The 21,931-nt window shown below is 40.1% G+C and overlaps 1 protein-coding gene across 2 annotated transcripts in view; it reads right to left on the reverse strand.

Moving 5' to 3' along the window:
• LOC137352227 (myelin transcription factor 1-like protein) overlaps positions 1-21,931 on the reverse strand; it is a 400,319-nt gene that overhangs the window by 45,892 nt on the left and 332,496 nt on the right. For both annotated transcript variants that reach the window (XM_068017478.1, XM_068017470.1), the window contains exons 13-17: positions 21,096-21,220; positions 19,979-20,047; positions 18,795-18,857; positions 4,361-4,444; positions 2,421-2,642 (exon numbers count right to left, since the gene is read on the reverse strand). In XM_068017478.1, the coding sequence (XP_067873579.1) occupies positions 2,421-2,642; positions 4,361-4,444; positions 18,795-18,857; positions 19,979-20,047; positions 21,096-21,220 (563 nt within the window). The remainder of the gene's footprint in view (positions 1-2,420; positions 2,643-4,360; positions 4,445-18,794; positions 18,858-19,978; positions 20,048-21,095; positions 21,221-21,931) is intronic.

The raw sequence follows: 21,931 nt of genomic DNA on the forward strand, positions 1-21,931 counted from the left end.
AAACAGCATATCAGCAGTTTAAAATAGGTTCCCGTCCCATCATGGTGTTAATACCACCATGGTACTTCCCCGCCTCTGACAAAATGGCACAAAATGCACCCTGATGTGTGAGCAATGCATGTCATTATTAATGTGCAAATGACTTTTGGTGAGGAAGAGATACTGCCAGTTTTGCCAATCGAACTCTCTTGCCCGAAAGTGAACAATTAAAAGTGTGAAGTCTCATTCCTCCAGGCAGTGAATTGCTGTTGGGAGATTTTTAAAATATCAAATGTTAAAATATTACATTTTTTTTCTTACTTTTCATTTCTGTCTCGTGGAATAGAAGGAGGCCATTCGGCCCATCATGCCTGCGCTGGTTCTTTTGAAGAGCAATCCAGTTAGTCCCACTCGCCCCTATTTTCCTCATATAATTCACTGGTAGCCTGTTAGCTATATGTGTAACATATAAAATCTTTCATCCCTACTTCTTTTGAATACAATTTCCTTCTCACTTCAGATAGGAGACTTCAATTGCTTTCTTGGACTCATGATGCGCATTATTGTCCTGTACTGATGGCTTAATTTATGTAGTTAGTTCCAGTTAAAAGAAAGCATAATTTGCCAAAGAAATTCTTGCTCTTATCAATAATTTTCCTTTCCAATTATACTTTCATAATGGCCACAGGTTAGATGAGAAACAACAAGATGGTACAAGAGGCCTCTTTGCATGGTGCAATTTCTATGTAATTCTCTGGAGAATGTTGCATTCTCAAGTATTGTTGGCTATTTTCAGAATCCATGCACATGATTGCTCAGCTGAAAAAAGTCTCTTTTCTCTCTCTCTTAATCCAATCTTTCTTTCCCTCACTTTATTTCTCTTTCAACACTTGATTTGACATTGAATTCACCCCCTCCAATTCATCTTTTTCAGTCCTTCCACTGTTTACTTCTCAATTATCTCATTGGTTAATGAGATACACTGTTTGTCCTGTTATTCACTCAGGTCTCAGTTACCCTGTTGCCCTCGCTGCAGCATTATCAGCTCGCAATTCCAGCAACTTTGTGGGCAAAACACTTTTGAGCTGGAGAGTGCTGGAACAAGTCTAACAGGACTTATCGTAAGTTGCCCTGCTCCGGCAAACTAAGGTCCACTATGTTTCCAATTATACTCAGGGTCCTTAGAATTCTGTGGCATCTCAATTACTGTGGCAAACATCACCAAATTCCATGGCACGAGAATGTCGATTCCGTGAAAGCTTTCTCCAATGTTGGACATCTCAATATAATAAATCTTTTCGAAATACCACCTCAATCTATTGCAAATATATATTTTTTTAAAACTTTAATTTGTGGGAAACTCCAATCTACAAAATCTTACTTGCTGTTGTCAAGTTTTTCTGTCATAAATTTCTACGTCTACAGTTAACAATAGAAACTGCCTATGTGAATTTGTCACACTGTAGTCACATTCTCTCGCCAGTCGTGGTGCTAAGCATCCCAGTTTTGTGTCTTTCAGCTCCTCATCCTGTACTGTACTGAATCTCCTCTGCTCAAACCAATTCTACTTCAGCCCTTTCCAAACTACAATCAGTTTTGCTATTTAACAAAAAAAAATCAAAGTATTACATAAAAATAAGGAAATGAAGTATAAAATGGAAACTGAATTAATGCTGTCCACCCAATTCAATTAAACACACACCCTCCAACCCCACTTTATCTGAAGACAATTCACTGGTGTAATAAATATTCACAAAAATATTGTATACCACAATTTTTTTAGCAAAATTAAACATTCAAAATTGTTCAAATGCATTATAAAGTGCTTGCTGCTGCCAATTTGTTTATGGTAAGTGACAGGGGAAACATTTTACAGTAAGAGAGAAATTCCACTGAATTCCTTCACAATTAAATTTGGTAACTCTGGTCAGATGTATTTTTGGAAATTTCTTCACATGATCTACTGCCTCCAGTCATCCTTGCCCAGTCAAACGGCCTTTTCCCCCCCTATTTCCAATGTCTTTATAATGAGTAAACAAAGGCATTCAAAGAAAATGAAAATCTAAAACAATTTTTTTTGATGTCCTTTTGATTTTTCTTCTGGGTTTTCGCTGCAGTGTCCAGAAGATTAAGCTTTCATTTCTGAAGCCTCCAGGACAAACCTGGAGAGTTGGCAACACTACGCCCAATGGACTAGCCATGAGTATTTTATGATTGATTCCAGAAATGTAAAAACTATTGCAGCCTTAACTTTGAGAGAGACAGTGTTAACAGTGTCAGTGTCAGAAATGTCACAGACCTGAAACGTTAACTCTATTTTTCTCTCCAGCGGTGCTGCCAGATCTGCTGAGTATTTCCAGCATTTTCTGAGTTTTTTTCAGATTTCCCGCATCTGCAGTATTTTGCTTTTGTGTTCGAGAAACTGTTACCTGATTTCTCACCTGCGATGGGTAAGAAAGCTGCCGCTTACGTGACCCGATCCATCACATCCTGGAGTTGGACAAGACATGCCTTCTGTTTTCCCGGACTTCCATGAAAATTGTGAACCGTTAAGGTAGCCGTCCTTTTGTCTCTTGGCAGCTAGTGGACAGCCTGATGCACTACGATGAGATGCATACTTCCCAGTTACGTGTCCTTGACCATCACACCCAGGAACAGGGCATCTGCAGAAACAATGTAACAAGCGGCATCCTTGATTCACTGTGCATTTTTTGAACCCAAAGAGCATGAACAAGAGAAAAAATTGTTCCAAATACAATCAAACAATTATAAGATACATTCTAAATATGTGGTTTTATATATATTAGCGACCAGTTGTATTTTCCCTTTATTTGTGTTCCCAGCTGCAAGGGACCGATGTGAACTAACTTAGGCAGTCTTAACTCAGGACCTATTAGGTATAGTTCCACAGACTAAAACTGTCTGCAAATTGGCACAAAGTTGCAATCTCATCAGGTGGCTTGTGTGAGAAATGAAAGAAATCCTACTGAGGGAGTATGAGGGTGGTCTTCTCAGGTGCTGAGGCAGGTAGTTGAGGCAGATTAAATGCCACCTTGTTTGGCATGTGGCCAGGGTATACCTAATCTGGCTGATGCTGGCTCTACCACAGAAGTGGCAAAAAGTGATTAATTCCCCAATACGCATATCTCTCAGCTCAACTTTCTCCCACTGTAGTGAAGATGACAAAAATGTGAAACATCCCAAAATTTCTGAAGATTTGGCCCATACCTCTCCTTTTGTAATTTTTTCTCCAAGTATTGTTTTATAAGTAAACACTAACAGGTATATTTTGCAGATTTACACTCGTGGAAGTAAGCTTCATCCACCAGGAGCACATGCTGGGGATTCCGGTGCGGAAGTTAGACAACCCTGCAGGGGAGTGCAGGTTTGTAAAATTACCCTTTCGGATTGTGATATGAATACACAGTTGAAAGTAGTACAGTATGGCATTCACTGAAGAGTAGTGAACCTGTCTGAAGCATCAATACTGTAAATTAATCAAAACCCTTTTACAGTTGAAAACAAGACATTCAAAGACTGGGTCAGTCACCTCTATATCGGTGCAGATGGAAAGCACCCCAGGGATTGTGCAAATAACTGACCTTTATATGTGTGTATCTAAAGTATTGTTGATATTGCCATGCCTTGCTCTTTCTAAACAAATGATTAAGCATTATTATCAACTGATTAAGCAGAAAGAGATCAGTATTTGTGTCATGTTGATCTGTGTGATATTTCTTGTACTTACTTCATTTTCTCCACTCTGTTGTGTTTGTCAGCCCTTGTCGTGGACAGGAATCCACTGAAAACCAATTCTGACACTTAACTTGGATCTCTGGTACCAATATCTTTACAATTAATAGTGATCGTTGCGGCCATTGCACATCAAATACCAGGTTGAGCTTTTATTGCAGTTGTTATAATTACTGGAAATATTCTTTCCTGCAGTATTTTACTATTCAACATGGCCCTTTATACTCCAGGTTATCTTTTAATTCCTTTCTGCTAGTTCCTTAAAGGCAAATTTGCACTCTCAGTGCCAAATGGTCTGAAATGTTGCTAATATGATAAAAATGAAAAATGAAGGGTGTGCTCAGAGCTTTTAAAAAAATTCTTTACATCAGTTGCAGTTAGATTACAATTGATGTGAAGCCAAAGTGGTGTGAGATTACCCGCTCCAGGTGGCCTTCCATCTGGGTCTAAATTTGATTATGGATGACTTTATATTCTAGTTATACTTTGTGCTTGTGTTGATGTGCACCTGAAATTGTTTTAAATTGACAGAAAAAGTGTAGTTTAATTGGGCCATCACTAATACATTTTTATCCATTGTTTTGATGCTGAGTGGCAAACCATTGCTGTTAAGTAAAGCTGCACTCACTTGATGGGCTCCTGATCTTCTTTGTCATCTTTGCTTTGAGCAATTTTGATTCCACTTTTCTTTGCTCGGGGACAGCCTGAAAGACTACAGAAATATATGTATCATAAACTACTTAATTCAAAATGCAATTGCTCTTTATAGCTCACAGCATATGTCAGTAATATTAAAGTTAATGGTGTAAAAATAGTATTTGTGCAAGTGTGGCAACAATCACAATTTTCTTTTGGCAATTTTATCGTTCTCCACTTCTTTTCCGAAGTTGGCATTTCACTGGAGTATAGTTCCACAAGCTGTCATCACCCTCTGATCCATTGCCCAAGTGTCCATTATTCATGTGTGAGTCTTGACAGTGAGTGCTGGAGGCATCAGTGAACCTGCTCTCACCCGACATCCATACTTGCACTTCTAGCAGCAGTTTGTCTCTCACCCAGAGCACAGTCATGAGCTAGAGCATGCCAACCAGCTGAGATCAGCAAACTTACCAGAGACTGAGGATTCAACCTGGAACCTCTTGCATACTGAGGTTTTAAATTACATTGAGTCAGTTGCCATGATTCTATGTTGCATTATGCAGCATGTAGCATATGCAAAGATGATTGTTACTCTTCAAAAAAAAAAGAAATAAATTATTATGCTTTGATTGTCTGTGTTGACTGGATTAGTTTTGACTAAGGTACTTGGTGAGGATGGTGCAAAGCAGTAAGACCATATGACCTACAGGTGGTGCTCAAGTAAAGTGAAACTGAAAAATGTGCTGCTAAACACAATTTCCTTGGAGGGAAATCAGATTCGATTCTGTCGCAGTGATTCTGTGGAAATGAAACATTCTGAATTCCATCAGCATTCCCAGATATTTTTCTGTCAAAATGTGCACAAGTACTTTGAGCATATCATTTAATTATTTCAATTCTTTCTGAGCATAGAAATAATTTATTGAATTGTTCTGTATAATTGGTAAATCCATTTCATTGGAAAAACTCAAAGCTCCAGCTTTCTTCTTTTTCCATTAAATATTTATCCATTTTCTCCCCTCCAGACTATTTCCCATCTGAGATGGTAGGCTGACAACAAACTCCCAAATGTCTGCAGTGTCATTTGCGATTTGTCTGGGAACTGGTGCAGAAGAGCAGATCAGCTAATTTCACCCTCTGATCTTCTCTCCCTCGAGTGAGTAAATCACTGATTTCTGTTCAACGCCTACCCAGCATCACAAATGTGGTATGCGTTCAACAATAGGTGCAAACTGCTTCCTGCCACTTCAGAACTGAGCATTTTGCAACACTGACATGCTGCACTATCAGAGCTGTTGAGCTGGTCACATTATCAGTTCAGCATCAATAAATCAGTGATCTCTATCTTATTTTTTTTTAATTTAGAGATACAGCACTGAAACAGGCCCTTCGGCCCACCGAGTCTGTGCCGACCAACAACCACCCATTTATACTAACCCTACAGTAATCCCATATTCCCTATCACCTCCCTACACTAGGGGCAATTTACAACGGCCAATTTACCTATCACCTGCAAGTCTTTGGATGTGGGAGGAAACCGGAGCACCTGGCGAAAACCCACGCAGACACAGGGAGAACTTGCAAACTCCACACAGGCAGTACCCAGAATCGAACCCGGGTCCCTGGAGCTGTGAGGCTGCGGTGCTAACCACTGCGCCGCCAGAAATTCCACTGGGTTCAGTCAGTGGCCTGCATAATGCCAGTGGAAGACTGGCACAACCCTCCCCTCCACCACCCCCCACCCATCCCCTGGAAGAGATCCACTTGTCATTTGGCAGAAACACAGTTCACCATGCAAATGTTGTTGGGGTGTGTGTGGTGGGGCTGGGGTTGCCAGAAGGAGAGCCAGGGGCAGGAGTCCATCTGTTGGGAATGCCTGATGAATTGGCTCAGTCCAGACCCAGTGCATTTCTGAGGGGTGGGAAGGCTAAATCAGGGGTCCAAGGGGATATGCCCAGTCTTGGGTATGGATATCATCCCATCTGCTCCCTAATGGCGTGTGGGGCAGCACAGGGAGTTGGGAGGAAACTCTATAGATATGCTCACAGTAGCACTTGCACCCACCCGTCCTTTCAAATGAGGTGCTTTCCCATTGATTCTGCGAACTCTGGTGGAGTCATTATCAAATTTTTTTAAAAAGGCCTGAACAACATGACTTGAAGGCTTGGCAGTGAATGCATTCCAGGTGATCCTATTGGCTGATATCACCATTAAATGTTCTCTTGACTTCTTTCAGGTGCAGATGACTCTGAACTGTACGCAGGAGCCTTTGATTAGAATTTTCTAATCTACATTAGATAAATAATGCAACACATGGAACACATATAGAGGAGGTGCTTTACTTTCAGAGCACTTACCCATAGAACTTTCTCCCATTATAATATAAATGTATTCAAGCTGAGCGGTTGACATATATTCAAAAGAAATTGCTGCATAAATGGCATTTTATTTTCCTATATTAATTTAAAGCCAGAAAAGTCCAATTATAAAAAAAAAGTACTTCAGAATTGCACATATTGGGCTGAATTTTACCAGCCCCCCAACATCGGGGGTCGTGGCAGGGGTGGGGGGGGCCCGGAAAATAGTTCCGGGAGAAGCCTGTCACGGGCCTTGACAGCGGGAAGGCTCCACCCCATTTTACCGGCAGTGGCAAGACCTCGGGGCGGCCCCACCCCCCGCCGCTTGGCGGCGGAGCCTTAATTTAAATATTTAAATAAATGTTAATGCATGCACAAACACTTAACTTGTCCTGACACCCGTCCCACCCCAATATTCCGGCCAGTGGCCGGAACTCCCACGTTTTCAGATCTCCATTTGGAGATCCGAGGCATGACACTGGTGGGGAGGGGGAGGAGTGAATTTTTCAGGGCGGGGGGTGGGGGAGCGAGGAAAAATGTTCCTATTGGTTGCAGTGATTGTGGGAAGGGGTTGAGGGTCAAAGGTAATGAAGTTCGGGGGGAAAGTTTGGGATCGCAAAGTTTTGTTTTGCAGGGTTGGAGAAAGTTAAATTGAATACTCAGTGGAGGGGGGGAGGGGGTGGGAGAGGGGATTCAAAGTGACATTAACATTTCATTTAAATTTTTAGAGTAACAGGACCTTAAAAATTTTTAATTACACTGAAGGGCTTTAAGCCCTTTAAAAATGGCATCTGCACAGTGGCACTGGATGCTGTTGCTGGGGATGGAGCGCCCACCCCCTTTACATCATCGGGGCGTGCACCCCACCCTCTCCATGCTAATGAATCGCTGCATGAAATACTGCAGCAGTTCCACAGTGCATGTCTCGCGAACAGTGGCAAGCTATGAAAATTCAGCCCAATAAGTTCCTGACAAACAAAAAGCACAAAATATTTTATTTTGTATTGAAGGGTGTTCTATTATTCTATAATCACATAGCTTTATTGAGAGTTCAATATTTTTATAAAATCCAAAAACGCAAGCAATGAATTGCTTCAGTTTTAGTTGTTATTATTTCTCCTGTTCCTATCTTTTAGTATCTACATGACATGTTTCTTGTCAAGGTGAATGTACAGTGTGAAAGTCACTGCTAAGCCTTTGCAATGCCAGCTAATAAGAGGTACACAACAGTGGCCTGGCTGGCTATCTGAGTTTTCCTCTTTCTCATCTCCCCTCCTTCTAGAGACACATCTAACCTTTGCTAGGCCTCCTTATAGTAGCATGGTTGAGATCAGAATTCACCCATTCCGTGTGATGAAATATTAAAGAAACCATGTGGAAAAATCCTTGGCCATTATACTGGGCAGTACATGGAGCTCCAGTATGTCGCACTCGCATGCCATCCTGTCTATTTTAGCTTTCAAATTTTGCTTTAAATCATTAATGCACAAATTGCTTTGAACAGATATTATAATTCTGTTTTATTATTCAGTTCTTGTGCAACACAAACACATGTAGAATAACGTTTTTATAGATATCTGCAGTGGTATAAAAACAGCCTGTAGTGATGCACCACAATTGATGGTAAAGTCTATGATTATTTCAAATCCAGGAAAACTATTTTGACTATGGAAGAGGTAAGGATACAACAGATTAGTCTATAAAAGGCAGTAAAATTGAATTCATGCAATTAAGCTACAAAAGAGGTAAGATCAAAGATAGAGCTGCATTACTATGGCATAATTTCCTCAACCTGCCCTCCCTTCAAGCAGTATCTGCTGGGACTGTGGAATTGGTGAATTTAATGTAAAATATATCTTACTGAGTACCTGAGTCTCTGAATACTGTTTGAAGGAATCAAAATGGCAGGGAAATCAATGAGCAAAAGAAAGAGAAACCTAATGTATTATTTAACCTGCCACAGCGAACAAAATGGCATTGAGCATGTTTGCAACACAGAAAAGAAAACCATAATTAAATATATGATTGGGCAATAACACTGTAAAAACTGGATGATATTTCTGCCCCAACACAAAATACAAATCAGCAATTTTACAGTCCATTGATGAGTGAGTGCAACTGATAAAAAAAGAAAACAACCAAACAGAACATTAAGGACCAGGATGCAACTCAAGGGCATCTGATTATAAGTCAAAGCAAGCTATTCTAAATTTGTATAGATCAGTTTTAGGATGTCTGTGGGTCAGACAAGAATCAGGATTATTCTTCACCAAGGGTCTAAGTTAAGGGGGCAGACCTACAGAGCTAAAATTATTTTCAGTGCAGAAAATAATATTAAAAGGGGACGACGCAGATCATCAAAATGCTGATGGACTTGAATAATGTAAATGTAAATAGGTTATTTGAATTGGATGGTAAATCTAAAATGAATAAGTCTTAAGGGAGTCCTGATATGAGAAGAAATTGGAGCTGAAAATTTGCAGCCATTCCAGTGAACTCCCATATTAACTCTGCAGGGCTTTTAAAAACAATGCATTCACAAGACGCGAGCATGACTGGCTAGACCAGCATTTATTGCCCATCCCTAATTTCCCTTGAGAAGGTGGTGGTGTGCTGCCTTCTTGCACCGCTGCAGTCCATGTGCAGCTGGTACAGTTTAGGTAAAACATTCCAGGATTTTGATCCAGCAAAATTGAAGGACTGCTCCACAAGGGCTGAAAATTGGGAAAAATTCGATAACATCCAAGCTCCCAGGAACCTTGCTGGGAACAAAGCCTCCAATGACTTTTAACAAGTGTTTTCCCGTATCCTCAGCTTGTAGTGAGACCCAAAGGTGGTACAACTGGTTAAGACCAGGTGCATCAGGCCAGTTAACAGGAGGATCAAGACTACGATAATGACCTAAGATTGAAGGTCAGACTTTGTCATTAAATGTATGGCAGCCTCTGCACAAAAGGGACCATGGTAACACAACTTTGCATTATCTTGGGTTCAAAGGCATGGCAACCCTCACCCCTAGTGCAGGAGCCCATCAATGTCATGTAAAACAGGAAATGTCCACCGACCTTGAAAAATCTGCCCATGTCAGCTGTGGAGGTTCCTGGCAGATGTATCCAGACACTGAGTATGGAATGTGATCCACCCTGTAAATGTTATTTCATAACCACAGAGTACTGGATAACTGGAACAAGTTCCCAGCAAAACAGTGAATACAATTTTGATTAATTCCCTCAAAAAAGCCAAAAAGCTGGTGAGGAATGGTATTGAAAGATGCTTGAAGGTAATTGTTGCAGACAGAGGTATTAAATGCTGCATAGAATACCACAGCTCCAGCACTGATGATGGAAAACAAATCAGCCAGGATTAAATGGTGGAAATATAGGAAGAGACAAGTTTCAGCTGATTAACTTCAAGGATTAAAGAAAGTTCAAGCAAAGTTTTACCACAAGAGAACAAACTGGAGTAGAGTCCATGATAGGCAAACTTATACACAGAAGGAATGAGCTAAATGGCTTGAAGGGCTTCAATTCCACTTTCTTGCCCACTCTCCATATCCCTTGATTCCCTGTGAGTCCAAAAATCTATCTATCCCAGCCTTAAATGTATTCAATGATGGAGCATCCACCAAACTCTGGAGTAGAGAATTCCAAAGATTCACAACCATTTGAGTGTCGTAATTTCTCCTCATCTCAGCCCTGAATGATCGACCCCTTATCCTGAGACCGTGCCCCAACCAGTGGAAACAATCTCTCAGCCTCTACCCTATCAAACCCCTGCAGAATCTGTATGTCTCAATTAGATCACCTCTCATTCTTCTAAACTCCAGAGAATATAGGCCCAATTTACTCAGCCTCTCATCAGAGGACAATCCCCTCATCCCAGGGACCAATTTAGTAAATCTTGGCTGCACTGCCTCCAGTGCAAGTATATCCTTTCTTAAATGTGGAGACCAACACTGCACACAATATTCCAGTTGCGGTCTCATCAAAGCCCTCTACAATTTCAGTAAGACTTCTTTATTCCTGAAATAAAGGCCAACATGTCATTTGCCTTCTTAATAGCCTGCTGCACCTGCAGGTTAACTTTGTGCGTTCCTTGTACGAGTGCCTCCAAGACTCTCTGAACATCAACACTTACCAGCTTCACATCTTTTAAAAAATGCTGCTTTTCTATTTTTACGACCAAAGTGAACAACTTCACATTTCCCTACATTATATTCCATTTGCCATCTTGTTGCCCACGCACTTAACCTATCTATATTTCTTTGCAGCCTCTCTATGTCCTCCCTGCAGCTTACCTTTCCACTGAGCGTTGTATCATCAGCAAACTTAGATACATTACTCTCTGTCTCTTCATCCAAGTTATTAATATAGAGTGTAAATAGCTGAGGTCCCAGCACAGACCCTTGCGGCACCCCACTATTCACTGCCTGCCAACTTGAAAATGCCGCATTTATGCCCACTCTCTGCTTTCCATCTGTTAACCAATCCTCTATCCATGCTAATATATTACCCCCAACACCATGAGCTCTTGTCTTGTCTATTAATCTTCTATGTGGCACCTTATCGAACGCGTTTTGGAAATTCTAATAAATTTGTCAAACAGGATTTCCCTTTAGTAAAACCATGCTGACTTGTTCTAAACATACTATGCGTTTCCAAGTGAATTGTTAAGACTTCTTTAATAATAGTTTCCAGCATCTTCCCAATGACTGATGTTAAGCTAACTGGCCTGTAGTTCCCTGTTTTCTCTCTACCTCCTTTCTTGAAAAGTGATGTAACATTTGCCAACTTCCAATCTGACAGGACTATTCCTGAACCTAAGGAATTCTGGAAAATCATAGCCAGCGCATTCATTATCTCTGCAGCTATCTCCTTTAGAACCCTAGGATGTAGGCCATCTAGTCCTGGGGACTTGTAAGATTTTAGTCTCTCAAGCTACTCCAATACTTTTTCTCAGCTGACATCAATTTGCATAATTTCCTCGCTCTTCTTAGCTCTTAGGTTACTGTCTACTTCTGGTATGGAACTTGTGTCTTCTATTGTGAAGCCAGACACAAAATATTTGTTCATGCCTCTGCCATTTCCTCATTCCCCAAGATGATTTCTTCTGTCTCTGCCTCTAAGGGACCAACGTTTACTTTAGCTACTCTCTTCCTTTTTATGCACTTATAAAAGTTCTTACAATCTGTTTTTATATTGCTGGCTAGTTTACTCTCATTCTATTTTTTCCCTTTTTATCAACTTTTTGGTGGCCCTTTGCTGGTATCTAAAAACTCCTAATCCTCTGATTTGCTACTATTTTTCTTGCAACGTTGTAAGCCTCTTCTTTTAGTCGAATATTCTTCTTAACTTCCTGAGTGAGCCACGGATGGATCTTTCTTGAGGAGTTTTTGTTTTTGAACGGAATGTACTTTTGTTGAACCCTTTGAATTGTTTCTTTAAATAGGTCCCACTGTTCATCTACCACTATTACTTCCAGTCTATTTACCCAATTAACTCTAGCCAGTTCTCCCCTCATACCTCCGTAATTTTAAGTTTAAGATTCTTGTTTGTGATTGAAATGTGTCACTTTCAAACTTAATGATATTATGATCACTATTTCCCAATGGATCTTTCACTACGACATTGCTTATTAACCCTGTTTCATTACACAATATGAGGTCTAAGATAGCTTTATCCCTAGTCAGTTCTACAACGTATTGCTCCAAGAAAGTGTCACAAAAACATTCTACAAATTCATCTTCTAGACCACTGTTGCCAATTTAATTGTCCAAGTCTATCTGCAGATTAAAGTCCCCCACAGTTAATACATAACCTTTGTTACAAGTTCCAATAATTTCCCATTTAATATTCTGTCCAATAATATAACTGCTGTTCGGGGGCCTGTAAACGACACCCACCAGTGTTTTCCGACTCCTGCAATTACTAATTTCCCCCCAAACTGATTCTATTTCCTGATCTTCTGGGCCCAGGTCCCTTCTAATTAATGTCCTTGTGTCGTCCTTTACTATCAGGGCTACCCCCACCCCTCCCGCCACCCTTTGCCATTCTGTCTGTCTCTTCGAAATATTGTGTACCCTGGGATATTCATTTCCCAACCTTGATCTTCTTGTAACCATGTCTCACTAATGGCAATTAGATCTAGATCATTTACCTCCATTCATGCCACTAGTTCATCTATCTGATTACAGATGCTTCGTGCATTCAGGTCAAGGAACTTTAATTTTTACCTCTACCCCCTGCAATGACCTTATTTGCCGATGTACAATTTTTTGTTAAGCTCTCTGTCCCTTCCTGTCCCATTCTGTTGACATTTACCCACATTACTATCCTGCTCCGATGTCCTGACCTCTCTCTTTGGATTCCTAAATTTCCCTTTACCCAAACCCACCAGTCCCTCTGTTAGTTTAAAACTCTGTCCACAACCCTGGTTATGCGATTGGCCAGGTCACTGGTCCCACCCCGGCTCTAGTGAAGCCCATCCCAATGGAATAGCTCCCTCTTCCCTGAGTACTGATGCCAGTGCCCCAAGAATTGAAACCCTTTCTGCCCACACCACTCTTTGAAAAGATCATAATGTTTTGCAGAGTAAACTTAGGGCAGAAAACACTAAAAAGAGTAAGTAGCCATTGTAAAATACTTCACTCTTCTCCTTTATACAACCTCAGCTTTGAAAAGAAAGCTCCCTATGACATGCTCTTTAGTTGCTGATTTCTTCATTGATTGTCTGTATCAATACAAGAAAATGGAGGATGGTGCCATTTTTATGTCCTGCAAATCTATTTGTAAATACTAAGCAGCTAAGGTTTAATGCTGAGTATGAGAGAATGCAGCAATTCTCAGCCTGTATATATTTACACAAAGTAGCCCAGCTGCTGAAGACCCTAGAGACATGGAAGTGATGCCTATACCATGCTTCCAGACAGGAATGCTACACTATGATCACCATCATTGCCAAAGGGAGATCAATGCTTGACAGATTTCAAGCCAAGTTACATATAATTCAGCAATTTTCCCCTCACATCCATGACTTGTGTTATGCTATTAATTAGTTATTGTTTTAAAGATTTTGTCACTTTTGGTTGCCCAAGATTGATATTTAATGGGAGCTGATAAAGTCTGCTAGCAGTGCTGAAGGATGATTGGTGACACTGGAAGAGTCCTGATCAGCATTTAAAATACCATTTGGAAGGCGTGCTTCAGTTTGTGCGGTGGTTGTCACTTGTCCCTGAAGATCCCAAAATTCTTTTTGAAAGGTGGTTGATAGGCCATAGTGACCTCCCCCAGTAGCTTGGATAAAGGCATGAATTTGCAACCAGTGCAACCACATAATTGGAATGGTCAACACCCCTGTTGCCCAAGTCTTTTATATTTATCTCCAAGAATTGTTCAAATAAAAATTGCAACCCAAGCAGATGACCAACTGTTTGCATTGCATCTTAAAACTGTGCACCCCAAATGAAAAAATGCTCATTTTAAGTGACACTATAACTATTTGCCTGGACTTGTAAACACTTATCCTCCCTACACCTGCCTGCTCGCCTTGATTCTTGGAAGAAAGTCAAGAGGCCCTAATATTGCCTCCTTCACCAAAACCTTCTAATGCACTAGAAACTTGTTCTTCACTGGGGCTTCTGGTCTAATTCTGCATGTTCATTTTAAGGAGGTATCACTCCATAGGTTTTTAGGGTAGGAAATGGACCTGAAGAAGTGTCAGGCCCAGTTGATAGAATCTGTGAACAAGAACAGGAAACCATTATGATATAGTCTAATTAATTGCCATGTTTATTAGGCAGCTGGAGTAAGTGATAAATGAGCTTCAAGGGATAAGCGTCAGGTTCTGGCCAACTAGCTAAAGATTGAAATTGGTTATAATTTTGATAAATAATTTTACTCCTGTGGTTGAAAAGAAAGTACTTTTATTTTATACGCTATAACAAAATATGTCCAGACAAATTAAATTAATTGCAGTTGGATATATTCCTGTAATAGTTTGAATGACTGTAATTTGGCTTCTGAGTTAAATAACTTATGCAAATGCTGCGGAAAAAAAGTACAAAAAGCATGTTTAATAGTGGAGTCGCTTTGCTCAGTGAGAATACTAAGTTACAAAGGAGAACTGCAAAGAGCAGAAGGCAGACTTACCCGCTTAAAGAAAGTCAGCTAGCTTTTGCCTCCCAGGCCAGTTACAACTGCTGGCAAAATGAGCTGGCAGGATATGTTGTGTGACAGAGTTTTCTATCTTATATCTGGTGCACCATTGAATGTTGTTTACACTACTTCTGGTTGCTCCTTTCTCTTCTTGTTGATTTCAAGGGTTATATTGCATTTCTAGGCCATCCCTTGACCTGCCTACTGAGGCTCTTATGGTTTAGGATGAAGTTAATCTCTTGTGCCAAATCGTTTTTTGTTCAAATTACTGCCTTCATGATTAATTCAATGTTGTGATTCAATGTTGTGACTGATGCAAAGCCTCTTCCTCAAGCTACTCCTTTAGCATAGGTGCCTACATAACATTATGTATATTTACTACAACGGAAGCCTCATTTACCTCTTGGAGCTGAGCATAGTTTTGATTCATATATTCACTATTTTTCAGGGCAAACTGCACCCAAAAACACACAGTTTTGCACATACTATGGTATGGACACCATGGTGTAAAATGGAGACAAATGAGTGCTGGAAGCAGACTAGTCAAGCAAGAAGTTCATAGAAAGGCTCAGGCATCGTGTTTTTTTTTATCTCACTCAGTTTTGGTAGGAAACAATGCTCACAAATATGAAGATTTAGATTCACATGTGAGTTGCTTCTGAAGATGTCCAGAGGTCCACACACTTACTATATCTGTAACAGCTTCCAGTAGAGCTTAGCACCATTTTAAGTAACTGTAGAAATAATATAACATTTATCATAGAATTTCAAATGGATCAGCTTTGACATAGCATTTAAAATTATATTAATCACTCTCTAGATATATTAATCTAAGGATCTTAAATTTATATCCATACAGACAATTCCGTATTTTAGCTGATTTGGTAATGCTCACATTTCACTCCGAGGGTGGGTGGATCTTGGAACATTCTGGATCCAACCAAAATGGATCTGCAAATCATCAATTATTGTAGGTATGACAGGCTAGGGCAGTCTGTAATAAAAACAGAAAATGCTGGAAATACTCAGCAAGTCTGGCAGCAACTGTGGAGAGAGAAGCCGAGTTAACGTTTCAGGTTGACGATATTTCATTCTGAAAGGTTACAGACCTGAAACGCTAACTCCATTTCTCTCTGCACAGATGCTGCCTGACCTGCTGAGTATTTCCAGCATTTTCTGTTTTTATTTCAGATATCCAGCATCTGCAGTATTTTGCTTTTGTACCAGGGCAGTCTGTGTTGTTTATACTATTAATTCTAAAACAAACTGCTTCAGAAATTGGAAGTGGTTTTGTCTTGAACTGTCACTTTAAACAAGATGCATTTTTGGTGTCAGTAGTTAAGTAGAACAGTGCTGTCTAAACTGACATGGGCAGGAAATGGGCTCGTGTTTAGATCAGACAATCAGTTACTTAGCAACAAACAGGTCTCTGCTGTGTTGATATTAATAAATCTACATGACTAAAATAGTCAGCAGGTGTTTGAAAGGTTTCTTTAGCAATTTAACATTCATCTTTGATTGCAGAATTAATAGTGTGAAGTTCTGAAGATATTTTTATTTTGTAGAGCATTTGTAGAAAAAAAATTCTAAATGGCAGATCTGGAGGACTATTCATGGTCACAGAACCAACACTTTTAAAGTGCAATAGTATTGCTACTCCCATGGTTAATCATAAAATCGTATAGCACAAAAGGAGGCCATTCAGCCATAGTGTCTGTGTTGGCTCTCTGAAAGAGCTATCCATTTAACCCTACTTCTCTGCTCTTACCCCATAGAACTGCAAATCTCCCTTTTTTGAGTAGTGATCCAATTCCCTTTTCAAAGTTACTATTGAATTTCTTCCACCACCCTTTCAGGTACTAGTTTCCAAATCATAACAATTCGTTGAGTTAATATGTACAGCTGCCCAAGAATAAAACCAATAAAGAAATTCAAAACATGGAGAGGAATTATGGAAAGCAGGTAACTTATAAGCCTGCATTTTTTGCTGGGGAAGATATTAATAAACGTACGTGTTGTTAACAAGTAAAAATGAATGCAACCTTCATTTTTGTTTGCTTATGTTGCCTGGAGGCGGTTTGGACAAGTGTGCTGTGCTGGGAACATGACTTGAACAACTGTAGGATCTAATTTATATAACACAGGTGTGGATGTGATGTGTACTATTGGGTACAGGCCCACAGCACAGAGGAAATCTGAGCACTTTCGGGATCTTACAGGTGTCAACAACATTAACGGGGCTGTTGCAGGAAGAGCCCCAGGACTATTCCTAATCCTAAAATCATGTACAAAGACTTTGGAATATGGAGCAGAAAGGTTACCACGTGCGTATTTTTCTTTGAATGTTATTATTAATGTGCTTTTTCTTTAAAAAGGACGAGTTTATGGTTAAACTCTAAATATTATCTTTCTCAGAAGAACTTCATGGATATGTGACATTCTGATACTATAGTAACCGAAATGCCTAAAAAGCAGCTCAGAAAGATTTTTTACAGCACCAGTCTGCCCTGATCTACACCTTGGGAGTCTGTGTCCAGAGCCATCGGAAGTCAAGGGAAGGATTTTGGCCCTGATATAAGGGCAGGAACTGAGGCGTGCGGGCACGTAATTTCATGTTACCAGCCAGCGTGCCGGTTTGCCGGCACCATCCCACCCCCAAGCCATCTTCGGGAAGGCAGATTGGGGGAGGAATGACTACCTGTTAGCAAGCAGCAGGTAGTTTGTTGGTAATTAGAAGGTCAATTAAGGCCATTGATCAAAGGCTGACAGGAATTTTACAGTTAGCCTGTGGGCCCCCCACCCCACGACATCGGGAGCACTGTAGCTTCCTGGAGGCAGTATCCTGGCAGCAGACTGGTGCTCCAGGATGACTCTGAGGCCCTCTGTCACCTACCAGCACACAACTACAGCCACAGGCTGCCCTATGAAGGGATTTGCCCTCCACAAAGGTGGTCTGGCAGCTGTGGCCATTTTTTCGCACCAATCTTCTAAAAATGCTGAGAGTCTGCCTCAAGATGGAGGTACCCTCTCTCTCCCTTACCTGCAACGGCAACCTGCAGCTCCTTCCCTGCTGGAGGACCTGCTATTGGCCCTCCAGCTTCAAGAGCTGACTCACCATCCTTAATTGGATGGCAAACATGCCTCTGACCACTAATTAGCCAATCCAGGCAAAATCAATGTCGGGTGCCTGCTCCCAACACGGTGCAGGCTTGGGATGCACATTTGATCCTGATGACGGGGTCCTGACCCAAAATGGAAAATCCTGCCCCTATTTTCACATAATTTAAATTCTTGTTTCCTCTTCAAGTGCAGACAATTGCAGATGCCAGGAAAATATTAGATGTTTCAATGCCGTGCTCTTCAGGTGCAGGAAAGACAAAAGAATGCCCATGTTTCCTGCATTGTATCCATTTTTAAGATACCATTTGGGAGTACAGCAGAGGAAAATCTACTGTTATAAGTTCTCCCGTGGTTTATCTGGTAAAGGTAATGTTTAGCTGATTCATAAAGACCAGGAAGGTTACTGGTTTGATCCCCGCTTGAGCTCATTTAACTGATCTCATCCAGTGTAGCAGCAGTGCCTCTATAATTATCACAGCACTCCTGAGTTAGGAGAAGAAAATCAGCCAGGGTTCTTATTCCCGACTGACACCCTGCTGGAAATGTGAGTGTGTGGATGTTTGGCGAAGGACAGGAACTGGATTGGTTAGGTTACCCCTGGTGTAATAGCCGGCCACCACTCACTGTCCAAGTTCACACATGAAGAATGACAAATTAGGAATGGTACTTGTACAGCTATACCCCAGCAAGGAGTTAATTCCTTCATGCAAGGAGGAGGGAAAGGGGGAAAATTGGAGGTATAAAAGGAGGGGAAAAAATAAGTTATTACACAATTGAAAGGTCTATCACCTACCTCCTATGAGAAGCATAGTTTCCAGTGATATGCCCAGATCCATCACATCCAGGGGTTGGACATCTACCAACGAAAATGTAAGAACCGCGTATTAATCAGATGTGCCTTGTCTCAGCTATAAAATTTACAGATGGGGCACAGAGAGGACTAGAACTGCCAGTTTGGTGGCTGAATGATTTATATAGCCTTCCCAAGTTATATTCAAATATATACAACAATAATAAATAAATAAATTGTACAACGTACAATATTAAATTTTGACACTTTAGCTATATCCATGACAAAATACACTGGGTGTTTTCTGTTTTGCATATCTGGGTGGTAAAATTTTTTAGTTTAATTGAAAATGGATTAACATTAAAAGATTTTAACTAAAATAAAAGCTTCATAACTAGCTTATCTGTCCTTTGTGGAGCTTCCAATAGAACATATCGACCTAATTTGCCTAATAATCATCAACAATGGCTGTCAGTTAATTAAGTGTGTGCATGGCTTTAAAAGTTGTAATGAAGCAGCTTTGTAGGATTCTCCGTCCCCCCTGCACAGGATTTCCCTTTCTCTCTTTGCCAGCCACTCCCATGACGCTTTCTCTTTCCAGTCAGTTGTGTGAGTAGGTCAGCTATATACATATTTATGAAACCCAACTCTGCAGGTGACCAGAAGAGAACCTTTGTAAAATTTTCAAATGTCAAGCCATCGCAACAAAAGAGAAAGACATGTGGGTGTTGAAGTTGTTGTGTTGCTGGAGTATGATACATGAAACCAGGTTGGATAATATAAGTGCAACAAATTCACCCCTTGTGGGAAATCCAATGAACCTACCATCCCAGAATTATAGTACTCATATACAGAGACAACTAACACAGTGCAACACACAAATATTTAGTCAGGTTGCTACAAAATCTACTTGAAAGAAAACCAAAGTTACTCGGGTAGAAACGTGTAGAGGTCATCTCCAGAAGAAGCAACCAGGAATGGATCGACACAGAAATGAGCAAAACCAATACAGCATATTTATATGTGTGAGTCTGTACACACGTGCGTGTGAAAACAGTTTCTTTAACTGCAGGTTTCATATAAGCTATGCCACTTATTACTTAAAGTAAAATCCAACTTTAACAAAATAATAATGGTAATGACAAAATGAAGATCTCAATCATGCATTAATGCAACTTAAGTCTTACTTGAGTTCTTGTGAGCTGGTGGCCATCATACTTCGAATACTTTTGTCAGCCAAAGGACAGCCGGATAGACTGTAAAATACGCAAGGCAGCAAAGTCAACTCATGTCAATTCCATCCAAACTTTCATACACATATATCACACAACCTGACAAATGCAGAGAAGCAATGTTTATACTGCTGAACTGCTGATTGATTCATGCCAATTGTTAACCCTCTGAATATTTAAGTAATATTTCATTTATCACAACTCATATAGTTATGGAATTTAATTGTTAAAGCACTGCACTTGCTTCTTTGATTGCACGCATTTTACAATAAATAGCTTTTAAAAATATATTTATAGCCATCAAATTTCTATGATGCAATGGCAGCACATTAAAAACAACTATTCTGTGTAACTTAACATTTCCGTCATATTTCCAAATACAATACAAAGGGAAATGTTTACAATTTATGCATGAAGTACTGATAATAAAGAAATATTATTTCTGCTTATATAGTATTCTTACTCTTCATGGCATTCAGGCCCAAAATCTTACTGATTATTGTACAGATTTCTGTGACAAACATGCTGCAAACTGTCAAGGAAATCCAATTGTCAAAGGGTTAACATAAAAAGTATTTTTTGCAATTCACTTGACAGCATTGTTCAGGTAAGCTGAAAACAATAAATTGAAAAGACAGTATCCACCATGAAAAAGGAAGTCACACCTTCTATGTGAGGCGTAATTACCCGTGACATGACCACTCCCATCACACCCTGGTGTTGGACATCTGTCACCAAACAAGAAAACAGCCAAAAATAGTAATTATGTTTTTAGAAAACTTTTTTTTTTGATATTTCATTGTTTCCAGTTTAGCTTCACTGTCTGCAATGGCTTGCTAAGCATCCTAAAGAAAATGAAGCAATTACATAAATGATGTTTTACTTAATCTTAATACAATGTAATTAAAATAAGAAACTTTATCTGGCAAGAAAGTTTTGGGAAATGAATATTAAAAAGAACATGTTGCATATTGCTTCGCATGCTACCGAAATACAGCGGTAAAGAGTTTATTCAATCGAGAAATTTAGCAAACAAAGTCAAGAAATAGCTGACACTATTCTGCCTGCTTACGTTATGAGATCTTTTTTGCTGATGTCCTTGCATTGTCCATATTTAGGTTTGGGACTTGGTATTGTGACCTCACCGGGATATCTCCGTTCTTCCAGGCTTTCCTGAAATGGATCCATGTCTTCTGGCTATAGGAAAATGAGTTATTTGTTTTTATGATTGTATTGTTGCTTATGAACATACAAAAATGACAAGCAGGAAAAGCTCTGTTCCATCAAGCCTGCCTCATACTCATGACAGCTGGAGCATCATGTCTAGACACTTCGACTGACTCCACCCCTTCCCTCTCCTATGACCGCTGCCATGCAAACTCTAGGGAGAGGGTGTTCTTTAGGAGTAAGTCGAAGTGTCTAGTCATGATGCTCCAGCTGTCATGAGCTGTCAACATATTGGGCACAATCCTGCCGGAAAAATAATGGCGTGTTAATGATGCAAACGGTTAGAAATGTGCGAATCACACAGCGAGATCAAGGATTGAAAGACACACCAGGAGTTGCAATTTTTCAGAATTCGCTAGTCGATTTATGTCGTTCCACTGTATGCTTTGCACAAATGCCATCTCACCCTTAGCCTCCCCATTATTTAAAAAAAATTGCCGGATTTGCACATTAATTGCCATGAAACATGCCACAGAAAGTTAATTTTGGTAATTAAGAGTGTAGTACTTTTTTAATGACATGATAATCATTAATGCCAATCACCCTCTCTGGCCCAGAAAGGGAACAATTTAAAGTGTTGCATTTTAATCCTGCTCGTAATCAATTGTAGATCCAATAATAGGCAAGACTTCTTTATTGGCAGTTTGAAGAAATTTGGCGGGTTCATATTGATGTGGAGGC

This window comes from Heterodontus francisci, chromosome 3 (genome assembly GCF_036365525.1).
Source record: "Heterodontus francisci isolate sHetFra1 chromosome 3, sHetFra1.hap1, whole genome shotgun sequence".
Taxonomy (NCBI): Eukaryota; Metazoa; Chordata; class Chondrichthyes; order Heterodontiformes; family Heterodontidae; genus Heterodontus; species Heterodontus francisci.